Here is an 11,802-nt window from a genome sequence, read left to right on the forward strand (position 1 = left end):
TTGCCGATTTGTCCATTCCAAGCGCTTAGTCCAGTGCTCTGCACATAGTAAGCGCTCAATAAATACGATTGAATGAATGAATGAATGAATGAATGGACCTCCGACTCCCCAGCCCGGGCTCTTTCCACCGAGCCACGCTGCTTTAATCCCGGCTCTGCCACATGCCTGTTGTGGGAAGTTGGGCGAATCACCTGGCTTCTCTGTGCCTCAGTTGCCTCCTCTGTAAAATTGGGGATGGTTATTATCGGCCGTCCCTTCTTCAACCTCACCCGTCCGAGCGGCGGCCGGCGGGCCGTGAGGCGCCCGAGCGGCCTCGGCCCCCACCGCGCGCCCCGCCCCCGCCCCCGCGCCTGCGTAATAGGGCTTTACGGCGGAAGCGGTTAGGCCTGCCCCAGTCCGCGCTTGCGCCGTGGCGTGGCATGGCCGCCCGCAGTTAGGGAAGCTTCTCCTTTGGGCTCGGGGCTCGTCCGGAAACGGCCGCGGGCCGAGGGGGAGGACCCGGCCCGGAGGCGGCGGCGGCCGTCGGCCGATCGGCTGGAGAGGCGGCGCGCCGCGGCACCGAGAGCGACAGCTCCTCTCCCGGCTCCCCCACCTCCAGGGGAGCGCCATGGCCGAGGCCCCGGCCGGGCTGAGCGAGACCGTCACCGAGACGACGGTTACCGTGACAACGGAACCTGTGAGCGCCGGAGCCGGGGGGCATCCGGAGGAGGGAATGCGGGGAGGAGGGAACGACAGTCGGGATTAGGGCGGCCTAACGGAAGGAGCCCCGGCTGGGGAGCCAACGGACCCGGCTTCCAGATCCGACTCCGCCGCTGGCCTGCCGGGTGACCTTGGGCGAGTCACTTCCCTTCGCCGGGCCTCGGTTCCCTCGTCTGCATAATGGGGACTCAAAAACTGTGCTCCCTCCTACGTAGACCGAGCCTCGCGTGGGCTCTGATGATCTTGTATCCGATGATGATAATAATAACCGTGGTATCTTTTAGGCGCTTCCGAGCGCCAGGCCCCGGGGTAGATCCAGGTCATCAGGTTGGACACAGTCCCTGTCCCGCAGGGTTCCCGGTTTCCATCCCCATTTTACAGATGAGGAAACTGTCCATCCCCTGGCCCCCCTCCCACCTCGCCTCCCTTCTCTCCTCCCTTCTCTCCCAGCCCGCCCACTCCTATCCACCGGTGCCAATAACCTCCTCCCTGGGCCTCCTCCTCGCCTGTCCCGCCGTCGACCCCTGGCCCACGTCCTGCCTCTAGCCTGGAACGCCCCCTCCCCTTCCCCAAGTCCGCCAAGCTAACTCTCTTCCCCCCTTCGAAGCCCTACTGAGAGCTCACCTCCTCCAGGAGGCCTTCCCGGACTGAGCCCCCCCTTATCCTCTGCTCCCCCCCCATCGCCCCGACTCCCTCCCTCTGCTCCACCCCCTCCCCACAGCCCTTGTGTATATGTGTGCGTATCTGTTCTTCTATTCATTTTATGAACGATGTGTATCGATCTAAAATTCTCTTGATCTATATTGACGCTATCGATGCCTGTTTACTCGTTTTGATGTCTGTCTCCCCCCTTCTGGACTGTGAGTCCATTGTTGGGTAGGGATTGCCTCGCTCTGTTGCCGAATCGTACTTTCCAAGCGCTTAGTACAGTGCCCTGCACACAGTAAGGGCTCGATAAATCCGATCGAATGAATGAATGAACCTGCGGCACAGGGCTGACCCACGAGGAGCCTGAAGTTATGCCCCTCCAGCCACAGCACCCGCCTGCTTTTCGTTTGCCTTGGTTGTTTTAGTGTCATCTCTTCCTGTGTGTTTATTGCCAGTCTTCTCCCCCCCTTTTTATCTTTAGCCTGTGAGCCCCCCCGACTAACGCCCCCCCCCCCACCCCGCTTATAACAGGGCTCTGTAAAGAGCAAGTTCTTGATAAATACTGTTCCTACAACCATGGAAGATCAGGTAGATAGGAAGGAACGGGGGAGGGGGGAGGCCATGGGGAAGGAGGTACTAGAACACGGGACACTCACCCCCTTTCATCTCCAATTCCGTGCCTCCCGCCCCCCCCCGCCCCCCTCCCCCGCCCCCCAGGAGAATCGAAGCCTCACAATCAAACTGCGTAAAAGGAAGCCGGACAAGAAGGTGGAATGGTCGAGTGATACGGTGGACAATGAACACTTAGGACGCAGGTCGTCAAAATGTGAGTGTGTGTCCGGCTGCTGCCTCCTGGAGAACCCCCCCCCCCCCGGGGCGGTCTCAGCTCTGGTCCTCTGGGGTCTGTCCTTCCTCCCCTCACCGCCCCCACCCCACCTCCACTCCTCGAGATCTAATCGGCGGTATTTATCGAGCACTTACCCTTCGCGAAGCACCGAACCGAGCGCTGGGGGGAGTACGGTATGAAGTTGGTAGACCCTGCCCGTTGGAGAAGCGGCGTGGCCGAGGGGAAAGAGCCCGAGTCAGAGGACCTGGGTTCTAATCCCGACTCTACCGCTTGCCTGCCGTGGGACCTGGGTCAGATCACTTCGCTCCTCTGTTCCTCGGTTCCCTCATCTGAAAAATGGGGATGGAGACCGGGCGCCCCACACGGGACTCGGACTGCGTCCGACCCGATTAACTGGTACCTACCCCGGCGCTTAGTACGGGGCCTGGTACGTAGTAAGCTCTTAACAAATACCCTAAAAATAAGAGTTTACAGTCTAGAGAGGGAGCCAGAGATTAATATAAATTAAATTTCAATCGATACATTGTTTTTCAACCACCTTAGATCGAATCCTCCTTAGATGTAAACCCCATGTGGAGCCTGATTATCTCGTACCTACATCAACGCTCAGTTGGGTGCTTGGCGCCTAGTAAGCGCTTCACCAGCACCACGATTACCATTTCAGATAATCACGAGAGAGCCGAGGAGGGTCTGGGGAGAGGAGCGGTGGGGAGGGCCCGGGCTAATGAGGGCCGGGCTGCAGAGTGAGAGCTGGGTCCGAGGAAGCCTTTTGTCCCGTCCCCCCCGTCTCCATCCTCCGTCCCCCGTTCCCGTCCCCCAGGCTGTTGTATCTATGAGAAGCCCCGGGCATTCGGCGAGAGCTCCACGGAGAGCGAAGATGAGGACGACGAGGGCTGCGGCCACGCGCACTGCGTCCGGGGACACCGCAAGGGGCAGCCCCGGCGCCACGCCTCCCCCGAGGTGCCCCCCGCCACCCCGCAGCCTCCCGGCCCCCAGCAGCCCCCGTCGGGGCCCATGCAGCACTGAGTCCCGGCGTCCCGGCGAGCCTCGGCCGTGTCGTCGTGTGTATTCGGCCTTGAATGTGTTTGTGTATGTGGCTTCTTTGGAATTAAAGCCCTATCCCCACTACCTTTCCCCCCAGTACCGCCCCTCTCTCACACCCTCTCCCCACCCCGGGCTCCCTGTCAGCGTGCAGGGCGCGGGGGGAGGGGAGCGGGGGCAGGAGAAGCGGGAGGGGATCAGGGGAACCGCCTTGGCTGCTAACTGAGAAGGCCAGCCCCCCGGCCCCTCCTCCCTCCGTCCCACCCGTCCTCCCAGGGGCCGGGGGGCCGCCCCGTGAACTCCCCCTCCCCCTCCGGCATCGGCCCCAGGTGAAGGATTTGTGCATCCGGCCCGGCCCGCTCCCTTCACTGCCAAACCCTTTGGGCTTCTGGGCACCGGCCCTCTTCCTCCGCCCCTGTTCCGGCGTCCTGCCCGTCCCCCTCCACGTGCCCCCTCGTCCCTCCGCCCCCTCAGCCCTTTCCGCTCACTGCCAAACCCCGTTTGCCTCCGAGGAGCCCGGTGTCCGGAACCCCAGGTCCCCTCCCCGCAGCCGTCGCCGCCTGACCTCCGGCCCACCCGGGAGTCCAGGCCCCAGCGGCTCCTCCCCGCTTCCTTCCCTCGCTCTGCTCTGCCCACAGGGCTCCGAATGCCTTAACCAAAGGATTATCTTCCCTCAGATTTAATTTATCTATTTATTCACCCACTCTGCCCCGGCGCCTCCTCTGTCTACCCCCAAAAGGGAAATAAAGACAGGCCTGGGCCCCAAGCCCAAGCGGTGGCCCCTTCCCCGCCCCCTCTCCGAAGACCCGGCCGTGGGTGGAGAGGCCGGGCCCCGCGGCATCCCACCCAGCTGCCTGACCTGGGCTCTCGCTGGGTACCCCGGGGGCCGTCCTCCTGGCGTCCTCCGTGGCAGTCCAACCACAGTGGGCGAGGTGCGGGGGTGGGGGGGGAGAATGCCAAGCTTCTCAGATGGGAGAGTGGAGGGGGCGGGGGAGGCAGGATACCAGGGTTCCAGGAGGGGAGAGCAGGAGGCAGAATGCCAGGGAGAGGAGAGTAGGTGGCAGGACACCGGGGTTCCGGGAAGGGGTGAGGTCCCAGGAACTAGTGCAGGCCAGGGACTAAGGGGAGAAGGTGGTCCGCCCCGGTGCCCCTCTTCCAACGCCATCCGCGGCCCGGCCACTGGGTCGGAGGAGGGCAACGCCAGCGTGAACCCTCAGGTCCTCCCCCGCCCCCCTTACCCTGCTCTCCCCCCCGCCCCCCACCGTCCCCTCCCCCCCACCCAACTGCGTGGCCTCCACTGCTGAGATTTCATTTTATTGTCACAGCCGCTCTAATAAATAACCCGACACAAACTAAAATCTGTTAAATATGGGGTCTGTACATGCCCTGCGGGCGAGAGGGGGCGAGGGGTGGCGGGGGCACCGTGGGGTGGGATAGCGGGGGGCGGGGGGAGGACGGCGAGGCCCTCGGCCGAAGCGGGGATCGAGGAGGGGTTCTGGGGAGGTCAATTAACGGGGCGGGATGAGGAAGAAGGCCACGGGGCCGTCCTCCCGAGGAGAAGCCGCTGCGGGGCCTGGGCCGCCACGGCCGGGAGGCCCTCGAGAGGTGGCCGCGGGGCACGAGGCTGATCCCGGGCCTTGGGCAGAACCGAGGTGGGGGGGGGCGGGCCACTGGGTCCGGTGGCGGGGATAGCGGGTGTAGATCCCGTCCCGAAACCAGGCGTCGGAGGCTCGGCCCCTCTCAGCCCTCGGTGGGCACCAGACGGAGCGGGGTGTGGGGGTCGAGCGTGCAGAAGAAGGGGAAGACCCTCTCACCGAAGGGGCCGGGCCCCTGGAAGGCGTACAGCAGGTCGAGCGAGAGGCCGTCGTAGAAGGCCACGCGGCCGCGCTCCCAGTCCACGTCCACTCGGATCCGGCGCGGCCGCCCCTGCAGCGGCGTGGCCTCGGGGGCCGTCAGGGCCCACAGCCGCCCCCCGCTCCGCTCCACCGCCCACACCCCGCTGGCCGGACACAGACCCACACGGCCTTTGCGCCGCACCGACTCACCCGCCGCCCCCAGGGCGTAGCGCCCGCCCTCGTCCTCGCCCTCGCCCGGCTCGGCCACCGTCTCCACCTCCCAGCAGTGCCGGCCGCCCTCGAAGCCCTGTGCCGCCAAAACGCCCAGCAGCTGGTCGAAACGCCGGGGGCCGTCCGCTGGGGCCGGGACGCCGGGGTCCCCTAGACGCACGCTACGGCGATCCGGGGAGAGGAGCAGGCAACGGTGGGCCGTGGCGGGGTCCAGAGTCAGGTCCACTAAAGCAGAGGGGAGAGAGGAGGAGAGGAAGCGGGTGAGGTTAGAGGTGGGATCCCGCCGGCGCAGGGGGGTGGGGATGCGGGGGAGAACTGGGAGCTGCTGGGATTTCGATCCGGACAGTCCAGAGCGCCCTTTTTCTTTGGCGTTCGTTAAGCACTTACCCCGTGTCAAGGACCCTTCTGCGCAGGTAAGAGTTTAACGGGCCGAACACAGTCCCTGTCCCACAGTGGGGCCCACCACCAAATCAGATTTTGCAATTGAGGAAACTGAGGCCCAGACAAGTGACTTGCCTGAGATCCCAAGACAGGAAAGGGGCAGAGCTGGGATCAGACACTCTGGGTCCCGGGCCCGGGCTTTATCCCCTAGGCCACACGGCTCTCCTGGGGAATTCGTTCCCAGACACAGTAGGTCAGTGGCGAGAACATGGGCTGGGAGACGGGAGCCTGAGTTCTAACCCCAGCTTTGCCACTAGCCTGATATGTAACCTATGTCAAGTCACTTGGGCCCTCTGGGCCTCGGTTTCCTCACCTGCAAAATGGGGCTAACCGGGTATTTATTGAGCACTTACTGCATGCAGAGCACCGGACTAAAGACTTGGGAGAGTTCAATGCAAGTTGATAGAAGCATTTCCTGCCCACAGCGAGCTTACTGCCTAGATACCCAAGATGCCTGCCCTCCCCCCCTCAGACTGGGAGCCCCGGGTGGGCCGGGACTTACGCTGATCCGCTTGGTATATCTACCCCAGTGCTTGGTTATGAATCAAAGTTATGAATCAAAAGTTCATAAACCCAATAGATAATCAACCAATCCAGTCCTGGCCCGGTCCCGGTTCACGGGTCGTGGGCCGGGTAGGGGGCAGCGGGGAGAGGGTCTTATCTGATCGCAGATCCTCCGGAGCCTCCTCGGTCACAGACCGGCAGGCCGGAGCCCAAAGCTCTGGCGAGAGTCGGACCCTTTCCTGGGCTCGTTGGAGTGGAAGCTCCCCGTGGGCAGGGACCGTGTCTCGTCCTTCCGTGGTGCTTCCCCAGGCACCTAATAACCGTGGTACCTGTTAAGTGCTTACTCTGCATCAAGCACTGTACTAAGCGCTGGGGTGGATACAAGACGATCGGGTCCCACATGGGGCTCCCAGTCTACACGGGAGGGAGAATCGGAGCTCAGTAGAGCGCACGGCTCCCAGTGGGTGCTCAGTAAATACCAGGACTCCTCCCACTGCCCGGGGGAGGAGAAAGATGGCTGGAGGTCCGGGCGGGCAGCTTGGGGAGAGGACGACGGGAATTGCTAACTTGTGCCCGGGGAGGTGCGCAGAGGACCGTGGCTGAGAGCAGACAGGAAGGGGACCGGCCGGAACCGGACGGCGAGGCGCGGGTAGGTTGAGGGGAACGCAGGCGGCGCGGCCAAGGAAGGGACAGGGCGAAAGGCCGGGGAAGTGGGGTGCAGGTGTGGGGGCTGGGGAAGTAGGGCGGGCAGTTCGAGGCCCCCAGGGCGGGAACAGCAGGAAGGGATGGGGAAAAACAGGCGGAAGCTGCCAGCTCCGGAGCCAGGGAGGGCGTGAGAGGCCAACGGGGCCGAGAGCAAGACCGATACCAGACGGCAGCCCGGGCCGGGGTGGAGCCGCGGGATCAGGGAAGGATGTCTTAGAGCTGCGGCCGACTCCGGAATAACCCTCCCTCCCTTCCCGCCCCACACCCAACAGAAACTCGAGGTGGAGGGCGGAGCCCGTGGCCGTGACCCAGCAGAGGAGGGCCTGTGAGGAAGAGGAGGGAGAGAAGGGACCGAGCCAGCTTGGAAATGGGGGGGGGGGGGGAAGGGGACAGAAAGAGCAAGGAGAGGAGGGGGGCAGCGGGGCTGAGACGCAGATGACTCTGGGGAGGAGCCAGACCCTAGAGATGGAGCATGCGAACACCGAAGGGACGCCTCCGAGCTCAGAGACTCACTAGATCCAGAGAGACTTCGCCTTGGCCTCTCCAACCCTGGAAGCAGAGCGCCATGGGACAGAATCGGCTGGCTCCCGGGAGGGGGGAAGGAGGGGAGAGACTTGGGGAGCCCCGGGGGGGCGGGGAGAACCGGCAGGGCGGCACAGGAGGCCCGAGTAAGATGGATTCTCGTCTGGAACCTGAATGCCCCCGTCTCCTGCTGTGTGGAATTGGCGAGCGTGCGCGCGCGCGTGTGTGTGTGTGTGTGTGTGTGTCCCCTCACCTGACAACCTGTGAAGCATGTTCTTGGCTACGGGATAGTCCTCGGTCGTCTCATCATCCGATTCCACGGGCTTGGGCTTGGTTATCTCGAACCTGGGTGGTGGTGCGGAGCAAAGACCAGGAGACAGGGGGTCAGATGAGTACAGTGGTCCCTCCCTCCAGTGGTCCCACCTGGATGGAGCTAGACTCACCTCCTCCATGTCTTCCGGACATCCTGAGGGGCGAGAGAGAAAGAGAGAGAGAGAGAGAGAGAGAGAGAGAGAGAGAGAGAGAGGGGTGAGGGTGAGTTTCTGGACCTCCAAGCATCCCCCCACAGTCCAGCCTCTGCCCTCTTCCCCTGGGACTCCCCCTCATATCCAAGCTCAGGTGCACCCGGGGCAGAAGATGCCCTGGGAGCCCCCAAGTCGAAGGTCACACTTCTTCTCCCTCCCTCCCTCCTGGCCCTCAGACCCCTCCCCAGCCCCGCAGGGCCCCCCAGCAGCAGCAGCCCCAGAGGAGACCAGGGCCGCGGGGTGGGGGGGATGCGTTCTGGGGTCGGGCGAGAGCTGAAGGGACCCGGGGCAGAGACCCCTTCCCAACCCGCCCCACCCCCCTGGTTAAATAATAATCACGGTATTTGTTGAGCGCCTACTATGTGCCAGCCACTGTTAAACTGTCTGCGTCCTCATGCCGACCCAAGCTCCCTGGCCCTGCTCCTCACTGCCAGACTCCCAGCCCCGCACCCTGCCCCTCTCATCTGTCTCCCCGCCGGCCCCTCGCCCCTACCTAGTTCCTACAGCTCTGCCCCCTCGAACTTCACCCCCTTCCACCTCACTCTAACACTCTGCTGCCTCCACTGCTCGGACTGAATTTTCCTCCCCGACGCCCACCCTTGCCCCCGTTCCTGGTGGACCCCCTACCCTAACTCTTCCTGCCCCCGGGCTCCTCACCGTCGAGTCTTCCCTCCCTCCGGGCCGCCTCCCAGGCTCCGAAACCCGGGAAACGCAATCTCCCTCCTCTCCACCCCCACCACCCGGCCACCTGGGAGAGGTCAGCGCCGGGTTTCCGGCTGGACCCACCGTGAGGGCCGGCTCCCCTGCTCCCCTGCCCCACCATCAAAGCGGCTTCCCCCCTCTCCATAAAAACTCTACAGCGTTTATGGGGTACCCTCCCTTCCCGCCAGTCAGAAGAAAAGCTTGAGGTGCAGCCGAGTCCGGGGTGGAGCTGGCCCCGGCTGACCCCACTGGGTGGGTCTTCAGGAGGAACCGGGGACGCTGGAGTTAAAAGTCCCCAGGCGCCGGGGGAGGCCTGGAGATGGGGGTGGAGGTGACCGGCCGAGGGATGGGTCACCACTCCCCTCCTCCACACTGAGAACCCTCAAGTCACACCGCACCACGGAAAGCAGCCTGACTGAGTGCACGGGCCTGGGAGTCAGAAGGACCCGGGTTTTGATTCGGCTCCGCCACCCGTCTGCTCCGTGATCTCGGCCAAACCACTTCGGTTCTCTGTGCCTCAGTTACCTCATCTATAAAACGGGGATGAAGACGGAGCCCCACGTGGGAAAGAGACTGTGTTCGACCTGATCCGAGTGTATCTAGCACAGCATCTAGCGCAGGGCCTGTCACGTAGTAAGTGCTTAAATACTTAAAAAGAGATCTGGGGAGGCAGAGGGAAGAACAAGGATTATGGGATTTGTTAAACGCTTACTATGTGCCAGGCACCGTACTAAGCGCTGAGAGAGGTGTGTGGACGTGGTGCTGGGGTGTGTGCGGTGGGTGGGGGGGGGTGAGAACAGCTCCTTCTGAACTCCCTCCTGACCCCCTCGGCCCCCGGGGCTCTGGGGAGAGGCGCCGCCGGCCCCCGCCAGCAAGCAAGGCCCTGGACCGGGGAGGCTGCTCTGCAACCAAGGATGGGGGTGGGGGTGGGAAGGCGGGAGAGGGAAAGCTTTCCCCCATCTTCCTCCCCAAACACTCCAGCCTAGAGCCCCGGAGTCCACGAGGACAGCTGGTTCGGGGTGGGGGAGGCTCCCCACACCAAAGTAGAACAGCCCAGTTGCTCCTCAGTGAGGGAGTCTGAAGGAAGAAGGGAGTCCAGCCTAGCGGATAGCCCCCGGCCCGGGAATCTGAACCGAAGGTGGGGGGAAAGGCACGGGCGGGACCCCGGCCTCAACGGCGACCCACTGCGTCGCTCCTCTCCGTCCTGCCCCGCTTTGAGGCGGAGGACCGCCCCCGGCCCTCCCTCTCCCCGCTTTGGCTACCCCCCGCTCCCCAACTTCTCCAAGAGGCCTTCCCCGACCAAGCCCTCACTTCCTCTTCTCCCTCGTCACCCTTGGATTCGCACCCCTCCCTCGGCCCCACGTCCACATCCCCCGTCTCCATTAACGTCCGTACGGCCCTCCGGCCCGAAAGCTCCTCCTGGGCAGCGGACGCGTCTACCGACTCCGTCACCCCGGTCTCTCCCGGGGCTCTGCACCCAGTGAACGGCACCGATCGACGAGGGGATCGGTGGTGTGGGCCGCGGCAGGAGGGGGAAGGGACAACCCCCGACACCCACAGACTCACACAGGCACGGGGCTGCCGCTGCCGCCTCTGGGGTAGAAGAGTCCTTCGCCCGGGCCATTCCGGCCGCGGGGCCCGGGGCCACGGTGACCGCGCTCCCTGGCATTTCCGTGCCACGCCAGGGCAGGGGTGGGGGGCGAGGCTGCTGGGGGCCGGCTCTGCCCCGGGACCGATTAGTCTCGTTACCGTAATTGCAACGAGACTAATTAGCCCCGTGGAGAGCTTCAAAGGGCGGAAACGAGACTGGGCCGGGGGAGGCGGAGGCTGGCAGGGGAGGGGAGGGGGAGGGGGAGAGGAGAGAGAGGCGCCCGGCCCCGGGGCGGGGGACCGGGAGCCCGGGAATCGGGGGCAGGACCCGGGCGTCCCGCCCTCGGCCGCAGGCCTCTCGTCTTTAGCTCTCCCCCTCCCACCTCGTTTCACACTCGGGGGGTGGGGGGGGTCCATCCGTCGTGGATTTTAACGTCCGTCTCCCCCTCTCGACTGGGAGCTCGCGCTCCGTTCCCTGGTCCTCTCCCAAGCGCTCGGCCAACGGGGAGCGCTCAATACACTCGACGGAATGACCGACCGGCTGACCGAGTGACCGTCAACGCCCCCGACGGCCGGACGGGCCTGACCCGGCGCCCCGTGCCCGGGGGGGGGGGGGGGTGTTCTCATCCACGGCCCTCGGGGAGCTGCCCGGGAGGGGGGGGGGGTCCAGCCGTATCCCCCAACACAGACACAGGCACACGGCCACCCGCCCGCCCGCCCCCGCGAGGCTCGGTCGACCCGGTCCCCGTCAGCCAGCCGGGAGCCCGGCCCCGCCCCCCACCGCCGGGGTCCGGCTCCCCGCCCGGGACCCCGGCCCGAGCCCCCCGCCGGAACCCCCGGGCTCCCTCCGTCCCCGTGGCAGTCCCGGTCCCCGTCCCCGTCCCCGTCTCCGCGCGCCTCCTCACCTCTCCCTGGGGGTCCTGCGAGCCCATGGTGGGGATGCGGCCCCCGCGGCGGCGCCCGGCCCGGCTCCCCGCGTCCCCCAGCCGGTCCCGCAGCCCGCGGCTGATGCGCACCTCCACGGCCAGACGCACGTTGGTGCGGAGGCTGCGGCGGGGGCAGAGGTGGCCGCAGCCGGGGCAGCTGAGCCCCGCGCCGGCCCGGGCCTGACCGTCCCACCAGCGGCCGACGCAGCGGCGGCAGAAGCTGTGGTCGCAGTCCAGCAGCACCGGGTCCTGGAAGGCCGCGCCGCAGAGCGGGCAGGTGGACAGCCGCTCCAGCTGGGCCACCAGCCCCTTGCCCAGCTCCGCCCGGTCCATGGCGCCCCGGCCCCCCCGGCCCCCCGGCCCCCCTTGCCCCCCCGGCCCCGGCCCGCAGGGGGCGCCGGGACCACCCCGGGCCTCTCGGCCCGCCGCCCTGCGCGACCGCTCTCCCTTGGCGCTTTCCCTCGGCTCCGGCTTCGGCCCCGGACTGCGCAGGCGCGGGCGGGCGGGCGGGAAGGAGGGAGGGAGGGCGGACGGGCGCAGGGGTGCGTGTGCGCCTGTGCGCGGAGGCGGAGGTCGCCGGGCCCCGC

General features: G+C 65.7%; 2 protein-coding genes across 3 annotated transcripts; one reads left to right on the top strand and one right to left on the bottom strand.

The window, feature by feature from the left end:
• Positions 1 to 411: 411 nt before the first annotated feature.
• On the top strand, positions 412 to 3,322 carry PPP1R11 (protein phosphatase 1 regulatory inhibitor subunit 11). Of its 2 annotated transcripts, XM_029054910.1 has the most exons (4): positions 713 to 834; positions 1,879 to 1,935; positions 2,065 to 2,173; positions 3,015 to 3,322. In XM_029054910.1, exons 2-4 carry the CDS (start codon positions 1,924 to 1,926, stop codon positions 3,218 to 3,220), a joined length of 327 nt encoding a protein of 108 aa, XP_028910743.1. In that variant the 5' UTR covers positions 713 to 834; positions 1,879 to 1,923; the 3' UTR covers positions 3,221 to 3,322. The 2 variants fall into 2 exon arrangements, with proteins under 2 accessions (XP_028910742.1, XP_028910743.1); XM_029054909.2 differs by lacking the exons at positions 713 to 834; positions 1,879 to 1,935 and adding an exon at positions 412 to 676.
• Positions 3,323 to 4,533: 1,211 nt separating this feature from the next.
• Positions 4,534 to 11,563, bottom strand: RNF39 (ring finger protein 39). The gene is made up of 4 exons (XM_029054888.1): positions 11,195 to 11,563; positions 7,917 to 7,939; positions 7,727 to 7,818; positions 4,534 to 5,526 (listed from the first exon to the last, which is right to left on the bottom strand). Exons 1-4 carry the CDS (start codon positions 11,546 to 11,548, stop codon positions 4,976 to 4,978), a joined length of 1,020 nt encoding a protein of 339 aa, XP_028910721.1. The 5' UTR covers positions 11,549 to 11,563; the 3' UTR covers positions 4,534 to 4,975.
• Positions 11,564 to 11,802: the final 239 nt, after the last annotated feature.

This window comes from Ornithorhynchus anatinus, chromosome X5 (assembly GCF_004115215.2).
Source record: "Ornithorhynchus anatinus isolate Pmale09 chromosome X5, mOrnAna1.pri.v4, whole genome shotgun sequence".
NCBI classification, from domain to species: Eukaryota; Metazoa; Chordata; class Mammalia; order Monotremata; family Ornithorhynchidae; genus Ornithorhynchus; species Ornithorhynchus anatinus.

Bases quoted from the DNA above. Each gene is read 5' to 3' on its own strand.
- PPP1R11 (XM_029054909.2), top strand. From the start codon at position 608: ATGGCCGAGGCCCCGGCCGGGCTGAGCGAGACCGTCACCGAGACGACG. The intron at 677-2,064 runs GTGAGCGCCGGA...CCCGCCCCCCAG, and splicing joins TTACCGTGACAACGGAACCT to GAGAATCGAAGCCTCACAAT. The intron at 2,174-3,014 runs GTGAGTGTGTGT...CCCGTCCCCCAG, and splicing joins AGGACGCAGGTCGTCAAAAT to GCTGTTGTATCTATGAGAAG.
- RNF39 (XM_029054888.1), bottom strand. From the start codon at position 11,548: ATGGACCGGGCGGAGCTGGGCAAGGGGCTGGTGGCCCAGCTGGAGCGG. The intron at 7,940-11,194 runs GTGAGGAGGCGC...CTCGCCCCTCAG, and splicing joins CGCAGGACCCCCAGGGAGAG to GATGTCCGGAAGACATGGAG. The intron at 5,527-7,726 runs GTGAGGGGACAC...CCTCTGCTTTAG, and splicing joins CATGCTTCACAGGTTGTCAG to TGGACCTGACTCTGGACCCC.